This window comes from Orbicella faveolata, unplaced genomic scaffold (genome assembly GCF_042242905.1).
Source record: "Orbicella faveolata isolate gen_17 unplaced genomic scaffold, um_ofav_v1 contig_34, whole genome shotgun sequence".
NCBI lineage: Eukaryota > Metazoa > Cnidaria > Anthozoa > Scleractinia > Merulinidae > Orbicella > Orbicella faveolata.
Window position 1 is genome coordinate 34028215 of NW_028301563.1, and position 15520 is coordinate 34043734.

General features: G+C 39.0%; 1 protein-coding gene across 2 annotated transcripts in view; it reads right to left on the reverse strand.

Annotated features, from left to right (window-relative positions):
• Positions 1–249: 249 nt before the first annotated feature.
• The window catches only part of LOC110049147 (protein scribble homolog), a 41971-nt gene continuing 26700 nt past the window's right edge, over positions 250–15520 (reverse strand). Inside the window, exons 31-37 of one of the 2 annotated variants that reach the window (XM_089271802.1) lie at positions 13650–13766; positions 11560–11739; positions 11028–11285; positions 7772–7828; positions 6002–6055; positions 4852–4873; positions 250–476 (exon numbers count right to left, since the gene is read on the reverse strand). In XM_089271802.1, the coding sequence (XP_089127928.1) occupies positions 349–476; positions 4852–4873; positions 6002–6055; positions 7772–7828; positions 11028–11285; positions 11560–11739; positions 13650–13766 (816 nt within the window). In that variant the 3' untranslated portion in view covers positions 250–348. Of the gene's footprint in view, positions 477–2182; positions 4375–4851; positions 4874–6001; positions 6056–7771; positions 7829–11027; positions 11286–11559; positions 11740–13649; positions 13767–15520 lie in introns of those variants that run through there. The other variant, XM_089271801.1, reaches the window with a different exon arrangement.

Here is a 15520-nt window from a genome sequence, read left to right on the forward strand (position 1 = left end):
TAAAAGCCTCGGGTTCCGCTTACGTGGAAGGGAGACAGCAATATTATCTCTGTTTGCCCTCCAAGGTTTGCATAAACTATTGTTGTGAAATGCTCTTGGAAATACGCAGACCTTCCGAGAGCATTTTAAAATAATGGTTTATGGAAAAGTCTGGCAGCCGCTGCCAGACAGCGGCTGGTTCCCCATAATTCACTCTGTTTGCGGCAAACAGAGTGAATTATGGGGAATTAGAAAATAGATAACTGCTGTTATTTATATGGGAGGTGGTGATGGAGGGGGACCAGATCGGGTCCTGCCCTAGTTCTATCACCTTAGCACAACAGCGTGTGCAGAATCGTTCAGCCGCGGTTAGGGCGCGTTTTGGCGATTGTGACCATGAGGGTTTGCATCCTTTGACGAATCACTGTTTGCTTGACGTTTACTGTCCATTTTCACCTTTTCAGTTTCCTCGGCATCCCTCTGAGCGTGTTCCGATCCTAAGGAAGACAAAACAAGAGATCAGTCGTGTTTGTATGACGTCACCTTCAAGGACACGCGAGCAACACGCGTTCGTGTTCAGTCATAAAAACAAGCGACCGCATGGCTCGATTTGCCGCTGAACAACCACGACAGTTTTCCAATGTTCGGAGACACCACGAAAACTGGTAAGAGCTAAAGAAAAAAAACACACCAACTTCTCCCAATGCAAATAAAAATACTATAGCCTCTCTCTCTAATGATCATTTATTTGTAGGCAAAATGAAAACTTCTGGTATTGCTGTCACGTAAAAAAAAACACTTCGATTCAATGGCACGAAGTAGCACGCTATTTAAACATGCGATGCGAAATTCTGTCAAAGAAACAAGGAAGTAAAAACTGAAAACGAAACAGCTTCCAGAGGGGAAAAATACCAGCGAGGAGGGTTGTCATGGGAGACAATAAACACTTCACTGTGTGAAACATTTCGATAAAATATAAAATAATATTTACCTGTAACTGCTCTGTTTTGGCCCTGGAAGTAAGAAAAGAACATAAAAGATTAGAATTGATAAATGTAACCAGCCGTCTTACATGTTAGCATTCAAACGTACATAAAGCGGTAAAAATCAATTAGAGCTACTTTTCCCCAATTGAATTTTTCAGACAATGTCTCTCAGACAGTGTCAGTCTATATTTTTCCACTTCCCCTGTACGTGTTGACAGTCACGTTCCAGGTGTTTTTATGCCTATCTTTGCATAAAATCCCGGAAAGCGATCGAACACTACTAACATGAAACCATAGTCTCTAAAATATAAATTGAGGGCCACAGAGTATTTATGAACGTTCTTCAAGCCTGTAGTTATATCCTGTTTACAACTGGAAGGTGGCAGCGAAAAAAACTAATTCAGTAAATGGTATTTTAGCACTATGACCTCACACCACTAATTGAAAATAAGCCAAAGAGTCCAATTTACAATGACTCCGTTAATTGAAAGAGCTACAGACAGACAAGCTCGTAAAATATACAGACATGTGTTATGATTATGGCTCACGCGCTAGCTTTCAACATAAAATGAGTAGCGACCCGTAGCTTCAACTTTTAATCAGGGATTGTTTTAAGTCGGTGAAACAAATCATTTGCATTAAAACCGCCCAATACAGCGCCTTCTTTCCCAGGGCAAATTCACAGTCGACTGCTATTTAAGGGCAACCGAAAACAACAACCCTAAAGGAGCCTTTGCACTTCATGGACCTCCCCAAAACGTGAAAACATACTTTGCTTTCAGTCTCATTTTGTGTTCAGGAACCGCGAGTCTAGAACCTGACTAGAGGACAATGGGTGTACGGGGCAGTGGCGGAGGGGGGAGGGGGGGGGGGAAGGAAGGGGGCGGTTTTCTTTCGCTTGCCCCACCGGCTTTTCTTCCTTCTGTGAGTTCTTCTTTTTTAACCCAAAATAAGGGAGGCCCGGGCCCCTCGCCTAGATCCGCCACTACAGGGGGCGCCGTTGGAACCACCAGGCCACAGGAGGAACTAAACTCAACTTTTTGTTCGGGAAAATAGCACATCAGGGCTAACAGATCTGCGCCCGACAGAACGGGAAGAGGGGATGGGGGGCAAGGGAGAATCTGTCGCTTGTGTCGGGGAGACCCCACAAAACGTGTCTCTAAACAGGACTATTTAGGTGTACGACAGAGAGCAATTGACTCAGCAATAAGACAGTGTTAAATCGTCTATATTATTTATAAAACTCTGGTAGCGCCTTTTTACTTACAGACAGTACATCGATTAATTATAACAGTCAACATCGTGTCCAGGCACTTCTCGGCTTCAAATTCAACAAGGGCCTGGAAACGGGGTTACTTAACCCTGATTAGAAATATCACTAACATACAAGGAGCTGATAAAAAGTTACATCTCACTCTTGTATCAAGCGGGTTTTATGACAGTACCTTAACCTTCATAAGCCCAAATAATAATCAAAATGTAATTTAACTCGATCATGTCAGGAAATTTTCTTGACATATCTTCAATTAAATTCTCCTTCGTAGAACTAGGATAAGCGTATGAGTGCCATTTAAGGAGAATTTGGAAATTGAATCAGGGCTTTAGGGTTAAGTTATTTCTGTACAAGAAGACAAAATACCTATCTACATCGATCTACGATTTAATGATAAGTTAAATTTTGATTTTCTAAAGAAATAATAAGTCAGAAATCGCAGTTCCAAGATTTCTGTAAGTAATCAAATAAATTTCTTTAATAACGGTTTAAAATAATGAAAGCTTTGGATATGTCACGAAATCCATCTTGGATGGTCACGCAATGCCGTCGCGCAATGCCTTCGAGGATCATTGCGTGACCAGCCTTTGTAAAGTACTGCAGGAATAGCACGCTTTCTATCGGACGAGACGCCTTTTCTTAGAAATGACCCTGTAACAAGAGCAAGACAGAAATAAATAACAAGGCAGCATTACTATCACAATATCACTAAAAACTTGGTGTCTTCTCTTCAACAGTTTTCACTCGGTCATGTTTTACTATGCGGAGTTAAGTCAACAAGATCACGGATAATAGATACATCACGTCCGTAGAAATTGTGCTCAACATTTTAAGGTGGCACTGTCAGCTCGCCATCCTCTACTGCTAATGACAAATGTTATTTGTGGAGTACTGCGTGACAAAATGAAAAGTCTCATGCTACAAGGAGATTACAGTGTCTCTTCACAAGGAAAGAAAACAAGATCTGGTACAATAAAGAACTAAGAAACGCTGTCAGCTTGGTTTTAACACTCATCTCCTTTAAAAAGTAAAAATATATTCGATTAACAACATCACTAATGGATTTGGAATCGAAAGTTTAAGCTAAAAATCTAACGTTAAAAATGTATGCAACGGACTTAACTAGTTAAAATTAAAATAATAAATTTCTTTTCAGGCATAGCACTCGGCGACCACGTTCCTTTTTTTCTGAAAACTTTATCTACGTTTAATAATGATTTACAGATAAAATAAAATGAAATTACAACAATCCCAATATTTAATAATCTTAATAACTCATAAGAACTCGCCCTCATTAAAAACCTAAAAACTTATTTAACTCTAAAAAAAAATCAGCAATTATTTGGTTGCTGTTCTTTTTGTGCTGGAAACGAAAAAAATCCTGGAGAAATTTACAATCAGCAGCTTCTTTTCAATTTGAAAAGACACATTTTCAAACTCAGGAGAAAAAGGACAATTAAAAACGAATCCAAATGCATCGGTGCCATTCGTTTAAAACTGTCAATACTTAAAAACAACAAAAAAAAAGTTACGAATTCACAGGAATAAAATATTCAAATTCGAGAGTCTTCAAATGTCCCACTAACATATCATTCTGGCTTGTAACGGACAGAAAGCAGAACTGTCCCCAGACTCCTCGCACCTTTTCGGCCGGCTAGTCCTCAGTCTATTCTCCATCACGCTCTCCCTTGATCCGTTTTACACTTGCATAACAATTCTCTATTAAAAATCGATAGCCACGTTACGTTGACTTTGTCGAAGAACCACTAGATCTTCGTCCCGGCCCCCCCGCGGAGCTGCCGTCGTGAAGTTCATTATCGGAAGCGCTGGATTTTCTGTCGCCATCTGGGGAATTGATCGCAAGTGCCTCGAGCGACGTGGCTGACATTGCCTTGACTTGCGCAATGACCACTTGCGCCTTCATGGCGTCTTCTTCGAGTTCACGCATGCGCTGTTGTCTCAAGGCCGCGCGCTTCTCTGCCTCGAGGGCGCGTCGTTCAGCCGCGGTTAGGGCGCGTTTTGGTGATTGTGGCGATGACGGTTTTGTATCCTTTGATGAATCACTGTTTGCTTGACGTTTACTGTCCATTTTCACCTTTTCAGCTTCCTCGGCATCTCTCTGGGCGTGTTCCGATCCTAAGGAAGACAAAACAAGAGATCAGTCGTGTTTGTATGGCGTCACCTTCAAGGACACGCGTGTAACACGCGTTCGTGTTCAGTCATAAAAACACGCGACCGCATGGCTCGATTTACCGCTGAACTGCCAAGCCAGGTTTCCAAAGTTCGGGGACACCATGAAGGCTAATGAAAACACCGACTTTTCACAATGTATATAAAGACACTATAGCCTTTCACTAATCATTATTTGTACACGAAATTAAAACTACTGGTATTGTTGTCACGAGAAAAAAAAAACAGTTTAAATTCAATGGTACGGGATAACACGCTATTCCCACGCGCCATGCGAAATCCTAGCTAAGAAACAAATAACTAACAACTGAAAACGAAAAACTATCTTCCAAAGGGGAAAAATACCAGCGAGAGGGGTCGTCAAGGGAGACAATAAATACTGCCATGTATGAAACACTTTGATAAAAAAAATAATATATTTACCTGTAACTGCTCTGTTTTGTCCCTGAAAATAAGACAAGAACATGAAAGATTAGAATAGATAAATGTAAACAGCCACCTTAACCTTTCAAACCTACATAACAAAGGTAAAAATCACTACAGAACTATTTTTCCCCGATGGAATTTTTCAATTTCCCTTAGACAATGCCAGCCTATATTTTTCCACTTCTCCTGTACGTGAGAAGAGTCACGTATGAGGTTTTTTTTTTTTGGTTGTCGTTGTGTAAAAAACCGGAAAGCGATCGAACACTCCCAACATGAAGCCATAGTCTTTAAATTGAATGACAACAGAATATTTATAAACATGGTTCAAGCCTGAAGTTATATCCTGTTTACAGCTGGAAGGCCGCAGCGAAAAAAAACTAATTTAGTAAATGGTATTTTCGCACCATAACCTCACACCACTAATTGAAAATCAACCAAATTGTCCAATCTTCAATGATTGCGTTAATTGAAAGAGCTACAAACAGACAAGCTTGTAAAATATACAGATATGTGTTATGATTATGGCTCACGCGCTAGCTTTCAACATAAAATGAGTAGCGACCCGTAGCTTCACCTTTTAATCAGGGATTGTTTTAAGTCGTTGAAACAAATTCTTTGCATTAAAACCGCCCAAAACAGCGCCTTCTTTCCCACGGCAAATTCACAGTCGACTGCTATTTAAGGGCAACCGAAAACAACAACCCTAAAGGAGCCTTTGCACTCCATGGACCTCCCCAAAACGTGAAAACATACTTTGCTTTCAGTCTCATTTTTTTTGTGTGCGGCAATTTCACAAGCGTTTGCTATTTATAAACAAGGGCAAGAGAACACAACAACCCCAAAACAGCCTTTGTGTTCCATGGACCGCCCCAAAACGTGCTAACATACTTTCCATTGACTCAATTTGTTTTCACAGTTGCCGGGTTAAGTTGATTCGTGTGAAAATGCACACTCGTGGACTAAACTCGTCTCCAACTCTAATCAGACATTGAAAGCTTAATTTTCAAGCCAATGCATCATCGTATTGAAAAATAAACATCCAACAGCTCTCTAGGACTCGAATATGACCAACGCCTAGTTCTTCCTTAATCCTTCAATCCAAAGAGCTCATGGGAAAACACATGCATTACCAACAAGAATCACTTACAGTTTTTTCCTCTCCTATGCCTTTGGTATCTTCTAGGCGTCTTCGAAGGGCTTCCTGAAACATAGAATTTGCAATATTACTAATTTTATACTCAATTATAGAAATTAGTATTAATCTTCACCCAAGAGAAAGTCATATTACAGAATATCTAAGCATTCCATGAACGCCATAAGCCATTGTTTGTTGCCATGTTACATAAAGAACCATATAATTTTATCGCTTGTTTCGCTTTCTGTTCCGCAAACTTCGAGATACCAGAACGTTTATTCACAGTTCGTAAATAGTCGGGTTGTATTAATATGTTTTTACATTTAACTGAGGTCAGTATAAATAAGTAAATATATAGTTTTACGTCGCCAATATAATTTTTAAGTCGAGATTGAGAGAGACGTAATATGAATATAAATCATATATTGAAACAATGACATGCAAGTAAGTTAAAAAGAAATCATTTATATTCATTTTCCGGTTTTCGTCCTTTCACTCGACTCGCAAATTATGCTGCGACATGCACACGTTGCAAATTTTACGTTGTGATTTATATGCTAACCATATTGTTGTGCAAGGCACAAGTAGTGTAGATTAATTTGACCTTTCGTTATGTTAACAGACAACACATGATAAACATGTCTGAGCTCACACGGACACGTGAAGAGAAGTTGGGAGACCTGTGGGTGAACCACATGAAAAACTTCTAGACTACAAAGCAACTGTGATGTTGTATTCGTTATCGAAACAACGGCGCCAAAACCCATACGACCTTAGCACAAGAATAAGAGATAAAAAATATTTCATCAACTACGAAGAAGTGTGAAAATTCAAGTACACTTGTATTATAACAACAAGTTATCTTGCATTCAACAAACTCGTCAGTGGGGTCACGGAAAACAAAACACTGGGGAAAGAAACTATAAAGCAAATTACGATTAAAACTCTACTAAACTCGCTATAAACTCCACTTGTCATAAAAGGAATCGAGATATTTTTGCTAACTGCCTCGGTACGCCTTCCTCAGCGCAAGATTATTGTAACACAAGGCTCCGGAAAAGCAAACAAATATAAAAGTTACTCCATGAGCCAAAAATAAACAGTTTTTAATCAAAGTTTTAGCGAAAGCTCGCGAAGCTTCTTTAGCACGCAAGTTATGAGATAGCCAAAGCAAATTATACGAATGCTAAATGATGAAAGTCGTGTGTTCCTCCACACTTTCACTTTTACAGTCATACCTAGGTCAAATCTTCCGTTTTGTGCACGAAATTTCAATGTACTACCATTCAAATGAAAGCTACTGAGCAGCTCTTTCATGTTGTGTTATTTGTTTTTCAAAATTTTTCAAATTGAAGTGAGATTTCTTTCCCGTCTTCCTTTTTAGCTCGAGACCTACTGGGCGCGGAAAGCGTTGACTTCGCTCGGTCGATAACGGTACTTCCTAAAGCGGCTATAACATCACAAAAATAAAACAAAACGTTACAAAAGAGTCCACACTACCTTTCGAAGATTCTTAACCCTACATCCCACCAAACAAACGGTAAACATTACGTGTGGAGGCATCACTGCGAAGTGCTAAGTCGACAAACGCGTGATATCTTTCTAAACACGACACTGTGATCGCGAAGGGAAGTTGATTGTGAAATTACAGTGACGCGCAAAACACTTATATATGGAACATGACGAGAAGCCATTGAACCGTAACCCTATATCGGCCACGCATCGCTTGAAAAAAAAAGAAGAATAAAAACCCCCCAGGCAAATTGTTGTTTGTCTACATACCTGTCTCTCTTTTTCTTCTCTCTCCCACCTTTCGCTTTCCTTTCTAGCCTCTTCCTCCTGGTTAGAGAAAAAAAACACCGGAAAAAGAAAATCAAAAACCTCCAGGCTTTTTTACTATGGGAGGAAACTAAAACAAAGCAAGGGAACAAAGTAATGCGCGGCAAACATATTCGGCCGTAAATACAATTGTACAGTTTTTCAGATTGGCAATTAAACGCAATTTCCACTTGAAACTGTCGAGAAAGTTAGCAAATGTTGAAATAGAAAATTGCTTCTACATTAACATTAATAGTCATTTAAGCCACAACGGGAACTTAAAAATAAATCATAGCAAAATGAACCCAATTCAAACACTGCGGGAATTAAAAAGTACCATTTTGCTCTTCACGTATTGTCGAAGAATAGCCATAATATCGATTTTGGCCATGTTGGTGAAGACAACAACAGCAGGTTCGGTCGAGTTGAAGCCGACAAAATCTATGCTAAATTCGCTCTCTAGTTGCTAATGTTGTGGTAAGGTCAGGGCACACCGCCGACACATGACTTGAGAGCTAACCAATTGTTATCTCTTTTCAAACAAAAGAACACATTTGACGCGTACAAAACACGTCACAGAAAATTATATTATTACAGTTAAGTCCCGGCTGATTTCCTCCAACGCGGGAAAAAGAACAAAAGACAAATTTCTACCGACATATCAAGTTAATGAATGAAATGACAAGATGTCGAGAAATTCAATAGATGTTGGGCCTCACACAATAGCATTTCGAGAAAAACATTCTTAAGCCCCGTTCACACCACGCCGGACAAATTGAAAAACCAAATGTTGTAGGTCAACCTGTGATACAGCGAATGGATATTTCGATAATGAGTTAATTCTCAAGGAAAATCAAGCTTTATGCACAAGGAATTACGGGTTAACGAAACGACAACTCCCGGAAAAGCTGCTATTTTTGAAAACGTTCACGTAGAAGGTAACTCCAATACGTAATATTACGCAAAACGCTTGAAAATTGATGTAAAACGTGGGATGAAAGGACTTCAATATTCTTGAAGACCCTCGGAAACCTACAGTACGTAGTTACATCACTTGAAACAAAGTGTAATTTCTTCCGAAGGTCTAGTCGCACTAGTTAAGATATCTCCAACAAGGATATTATCTAAGCACAGGCCGTTATTTTTTATTAAAAGACTACTTAGAAGGATATTAAGAGCAATTTATTGTACCGTACGACAAACATGTAGTAAGTAAACATTTTTAAACGAACGCAATTATCAAGTCATTGCCATGTGTCGAGCGTTCAAACTAGCCGTTGTGTAGTGTTTACTTGAGCTTAAATGTCTCCATCGTTAAACGTATTTATGTACTTAGCACAGAAATAAGCATTCCTTATTTAATATGAGGTTGTTACATTAGTTAATTACACTCTTTTTTATAAGAATATTGTTTTTCCGGCCGAGGCTGAATATTCTTATTTTTCTGTCTATTTTAGGTTGAATATATCCTTGTGAATATTCTTAGATTAGAGCGTAGGGCATTTCTGTTTTCAAATGTATTAGGGTCAGTTAAAGACCTATAATTGTATTGTATTTCCAAATTTTAGACACACAAAATTATATTCTTTCCAAAATCTCAGCCTCGGGTTTAGTCTTAAACTATTCTTAAACTTTCGCAAATTTCAGCGTCGATATTCTTATAAAATATACTCTTAAAGCCAGGCAATTCGCTTTACTTAACCGAGTTTAAGGTAAAATGCGGCGCTGAATCCGCAAAATGACTGTCGCTTTTTTTTTTTTTTCGAAAGCGAGACTACAAAGGAAAGATATACCTCAATTTGTTCAAGAAAAGTAAAATATGGTCGCAAATGTTCCACCTGGCTTAAAACACACTGTTTCCGCGAGGCGCCTGAGAATAACAGCAAACGTTATACAAAAAAAATTACTAAATTATGCAGTTCGAACGAGTTAATTTTAGCACAAGAGCAAAACACCTTTTCCCAACAAAAGAAGTCAATTTTTCCCACAAGTTCTAAATTTACTTGCCGAAAGGACCTCAGCAGGTACCATTATACAGATGGAAAAAACTCTTTTTCGACATAAAAACGCGACGGATTCAATCGCTTTTTAAATTCCCAGCGGTAGTTTTCTTGTTAACTTTTTAAAACAAAGATTTTGCTTCCATGGCTAAACAGAATACAACAACGACACTTAACGCTAAGTATATAAAGGACGAAAACAAAACCACCCGTCCCTTCCCTAGAGAGTTTGGTTTCGTTGTGTTGATACAACTGGATCAAATTCAACTGCCTTTTTCACAAGTCTGTATTGACTTAGAAACGGATCTTTCTTCGCTTTTTCAACGATTGAATTTTCCTCGAATTTTTAAAATGTCTTGTCTACAGGATTAGCGCTTTGCCAAAAGAGACGGTTTTCAATGGAATTTTAAGAATCTGCCTTTTCAAGTGAGTTTATCAGTAATCCTGTCGAATGAAGATTACTAAGAACAATAATATAGGGACTTAAAGAACATTCTTTCTTTCCAGGAATAAAAATGCGCTTGGCAAGAGCGAAAGCGAAACAGAGATAAACCATGTTTACTCAGCTTTAGTGAGAACTCATTTCCATAACGCTCTGAAAGCAAAAACATACCGTTTTTGCTTCTTTCACTAGAATAATTATATTTCAAGGAGACTAAAGCAATTACTGGCAGTGAATCAAGCGCAAATTCTAGTTCAACACAATCTAAACAGCACGGATAACCGTAGTTGGTGTGTTCATTCAAAAGCATAAGACGAAACACTGATAATGTTTCCGCAGAAATTCAAACATATAAAGATGGCTTACCGGTACTTTATCCTTTAGGTAAGACGATGTCATTTATGCCAGCGATGTTAAATTTTCTAAATGGTACTCGCCCTTCGCCAGACTTTGGTGAAAAACCTTGACACCACGCCAACAGACACGCGGCCTTTGTATGTCATGTCTGAAGCGCATGTGTTGACATGACGTGACATGAACGTCACGCCAGCAAACGTGGGTGGCACATGTCACGCATTCTCAGTTAATTTGACATTTTCGCGACCAGAATTAGAAACGAATTCACTTTCGAAGGAAGAAATTATCAACGAAACAGGCTTTTGCAATTTATTACCTTGCTCACTCTAGGTCGACCAGCCGTAAGTGAAGGCACGTTTCCCAATTACTGCGCTTTTCCTCAGAAATGAGCGAATAAAAACAAGAAATGTCTTCTACCCACCTGTCTCTTGATTTCTTTTCTGATGTCTTCGTAGGCTCTTTCGTTAACCGGTATGTCACGCTCCAAAGACTCCTGACTCTGTGATTTTGAGGTGTTTATCGTCGCCACGGGACTAGCCTGCCAGGCCGCGTGTTGTCCCGCGGGCACGTCAGCGGGGTCGAACCCGTCGCACACCAGCAGCGATAAATTGTCTCCAATCCCTCTCAGCGAGCGCACGGCTTCCAGATGCGTGGCGCCAAGGAGACTGGTGCCATTGACCTAACAAGGTACAAAAACGTGTATTAGCCTTCTTGGAAGTCTCGCTGTATCGGATAACATTCTTCAATACTTATGCCAGAAATCAACACTTTCACTGCTAAGCTCGAAAAATAAATTCTCCTTATTAGTTGCCGTAATTCCACTTAAATTTCATTTTGAGAATTTGCTGCTTCATCAAGACAATATTCTCTGCTTGATCATCTTCGTAAATATTCTCTATACCTGCCTAACTGTTTTGCCGGTAACACTGTAGGGAGAAATTAGAGCTCCTCACCTCTAGCAATCTTTGTCCCACTTTAAGTCGTCCATCTTTAAACGCTACGCCGCCCTCGTTCACTTTAGACACAAATATTCCTTCATCAGTCTTGTCTAATGGATTTCCCGGATGTCCTTTGGCGCCACCTCTTATACTGATCCCCAGTCTCTCTCCAGGGCCTTTGTGCAAATGTACCTCCTGCAGAAAAAAAGATGAATGAAATCAAACTGTTATATAATACCGTCCTTTATGGCTTATGTTAGGTAGGAGGAGCCAAAAAGTATCTATCTACTCAGACTTCAATTATCCGTGGAATGTACTGCTTGAAAACTTAATAAATTTTTTTTTACCTCTTTTCTGATTGTTTTCAACGGTCTTAGCCAATCAATTGCTAGAGATGTCTACAAAACCAACACATACATGTCAAAACCTTCATTTAGACTGCAAAGCACGAATTTTTTAAAACTTACTCCAGTTACCCTCAAATAGAAAGAGAGAAGTGACAGCTACGAAATCTATAGCTTGCTGGAATCCACTTTTTTGGCTTCGTTTTTCGCTCGCGGAAACCTTTTCAAGTTTGCAACAGTAGAGTAAAGGGAAACTGGTGAGATACCAGACCCAGTCTTCCACCATTACACAAAGTTCGACACAGAATTTTTGCAAAAGACAGTTTTTCAAGAGTATCAAGAAACGAAACATTGCTCTGCCTTTCGGAAAGAAGATAAAGAACGTTCTATGCCAAATGTTTTCAAGTGGGGCTCCTTCGTTAATTTGCGGTTTTACTGTTGTTCGTTTTTTTTTTGACGGTGAAAGGTAACCTGTTGTTTTATACCACACAAATATCAAACAAAAACAGCAGCTGTATGCACAAGTTTTTTCTTTTCACCAAGGGAAAAAAATCTTGTTCCGGCGCAGACAACAGTGGTTACATATATATACAGTGCGTGGGAAATTGAGGAACCACGAATAGACGGCTAATTCAAAGAGTAATCCAAGCAAAGAAAACCTTTTTGGACGAGGTCAAAATATAAATTCTCCTCAACTTTTTCCATACAATTATTGTAATACCTTTAAGAGAAATTCGATCAAAATCAGGCGTTCTTGCCAAGATGATCAGGCTATCAACTCTCACACGCTCCTTGATTACATTTGTTCTTAAAACAGTACAGAGAATTTACGATTTTATCATGACTTGGATTCAAACGATTACATAACAGACCACGGTAAAGATGTTAAACAAAGGACAAAAGCTTATGTAAGATCACTTCACTCCACAAGAAGAACCACTCCAGGAACACGAGAGTAAACAATTATCTTTGACGAACAAGACAAGCCGAGGCACGTCCATTGCTCAAACAATTTCACTTAACTATCAACCCACCCCCGCACAAAGCACCGAGAAAGATTGATTCTGTGAAAGTATTTCATTAAGCCGACACCCAAATTCTTATTGTACCTTGTGAAAAAAGACCCAAGGCGTGTCTGAGCAAGGTGTTTACATTAAAAGCTCCGAGAGTTGTCGGAACCTCTTTGAAGGATTAATACACATATGGCAACAGGTCCTATACAGATTTTCGGTTTGGTGTCAAAGTCTTGTAAAAACTACCAGAACGCTAGGAATGCTATACATTACGACTTCACACCACTATCCGAATTGGCAATACAAACAAAAAAAATCTGACAGCGTAATTTTAAGGCTTCGTTCGTGTGCTTTGTACAAAAATTATGACTTTAGGAAACAATGAAAAGATCAGAAAGTAATTAATTGAATTTAGGGTTTCTTTATCTTAAGCATGAAAATCAACGAAACGAGTGTTTCAGTGGAATGGTGTTTTTCCTTTAGGAGGGATATGAAATTGTAGCCAGAGGCAGATATGTTCAGTTGCTTTCCCCATAAATAGCGTAACCAAATCATCTTGAAAGATTACAGAACCGGTGCGACACGCTTCACAAAGCAACTGTATTATTTGTAAACAGGAAAACGACTTTGGGCTAAAAAAGAAAAACAATATTATTCGAAACTAAAAAAGACACTTCTTTTGGCCAATACATGTCTATGTAACACGACTGAAATACGAGAGCAGACGGGACAGATTAGTTACACTTACCTGAAGTCCCTTCGGTGGTGGATCATGGCGGACGAGAAGCTTTATAAGAGACACATTAGCTATTAACGCTGCTACAGCTTCTTGGTGTGTGGCGTTTCTCATGTCCTTACCATTTACCTACGAAAAAGCGTGAATTAAATTACACGAGGGAAAAAAACACTGTTCTGATGAAATACACTAACGCTTAAAAGGCCAATATTTCCAGCACTTGCGAATTATCGACCACTCTTTCGACTGAATTTTCGCGAAAGTATATGACACATTTTTGAAATAAAACGTTTGGTGATTGCGACTTTTACCTTAATTTGAAAGAGCAAACTTCAAGCCGATTGCTGCCTCTCATTAAAATTAGATTGAAGAAACGTTTGCTGGTAATATACCATGAATACGCTCCTTGTGTGTCATGCAAACTGCGATGAAAGTTAGCACGGATGAAGAATAGTATTTTCGTCTCTTTTCGAAAGAGCCTCCTAACAAAGCGGTCTTTTCCAGATCTAAGTGACTCCATGAAAAGACCAGCTATTTCCAAGAGGAAAGCAAAAAGACAAGGAAGTAATGAAATTTGTTGACCAAAGCTAAACTCATGTTAACCTCATGTAACCAATTATAAATAACGAGAGATTCGCTCAGGCAAGTAAAGGGAAACAAATCTAATGTATCACCACTTGCGAAAAAACTATCAAAGTTTCGTGATACGATACAGTGTTGAGAATAAGACCTCTTACATCCGTTGCTACACTGCACGAAATATGTCACTCGATACTCAGTTCGACTTCGGCTTACTGTTGACAATATCTTTTCCAAACCGGCCTAAAATTACGATACACCGATAAAACAAGAGATCACAAGCTTCTTTAAATCACCTTTCTCCGAAGAGAAGCTGTACAAGGCCAGCTTCTAACTATATCAACTCCAATCATATCACACCCGTTGTTTTCTCTTCGCTCCTTTCTCTAGACTACTCACGGAGATTGCTTTACATACACCTTTCAAGTCATTGTTTGCTTTGACAACCAAGCATAACTAATTCAAACAGGGCCAATAAAGAGAACTCCCAAGTGGATTACACTTTTACTCAAAAGGTATTTCAGGCTATGATGTTAAGGAGTTTAATTAACCCGATGGGGGCACTTAACACGATAAATTTCCACTTAGAGACATTTTCGACCGGCTGGATGTCTTTGAGGAACCGACGAGTCTTAGAGTGTTGTAAAGCCGGCGTCGTAAGTATATTTGCCGCAGTATACACAACTAAAGACTAAAAAGAATGCTTTACACAACATTGAATGGCGGTTTGTTTGACGACCAACTTGTTCATGAGCAAGAGTAGATTAATTAAATTTCGCACGAATATGGCCGTTTTTCGCTTCATATCTGAGTTGGACGCCCACGTTTCCGAAAAATATTATCCACAGTTCTTCTAAGAAACATTCTAGGGAAAAAAACCCTCAAATTAACAGCAACTATGCAAACAAAGATAAAGCGAACAAGATTTTTAGTAAGCAGTTTTCTTATTACATAATTCTTACATCTTAAAAGTTAACTCGCCAAAATTTTAACTGAAGATGCTTTCCAAAAGACAGAATATTGCTTTCGCTTTGAGAAGAACCTGAACTACTTGGTTCGCTTTGCAGCATCACGAATTTAACTCATTCGTGAGGGTTTTAATCAAATTTTTCACAGTTTCTTTGTCCAAGTTTTGAAAGCTTTCGTGGCTTTTCAACTGCGAATGTACGTGAACTTGCAAGTGAACTTGCACGTGTAATTTTGACGTTTCCAAATCAAACACAAACTTGGTTCCCCATTGGTCCAGGAATACGAAAGCCAATGAAAAGTTGTCAATATATTTCAAGAGTTAATCCAAAGTTTTA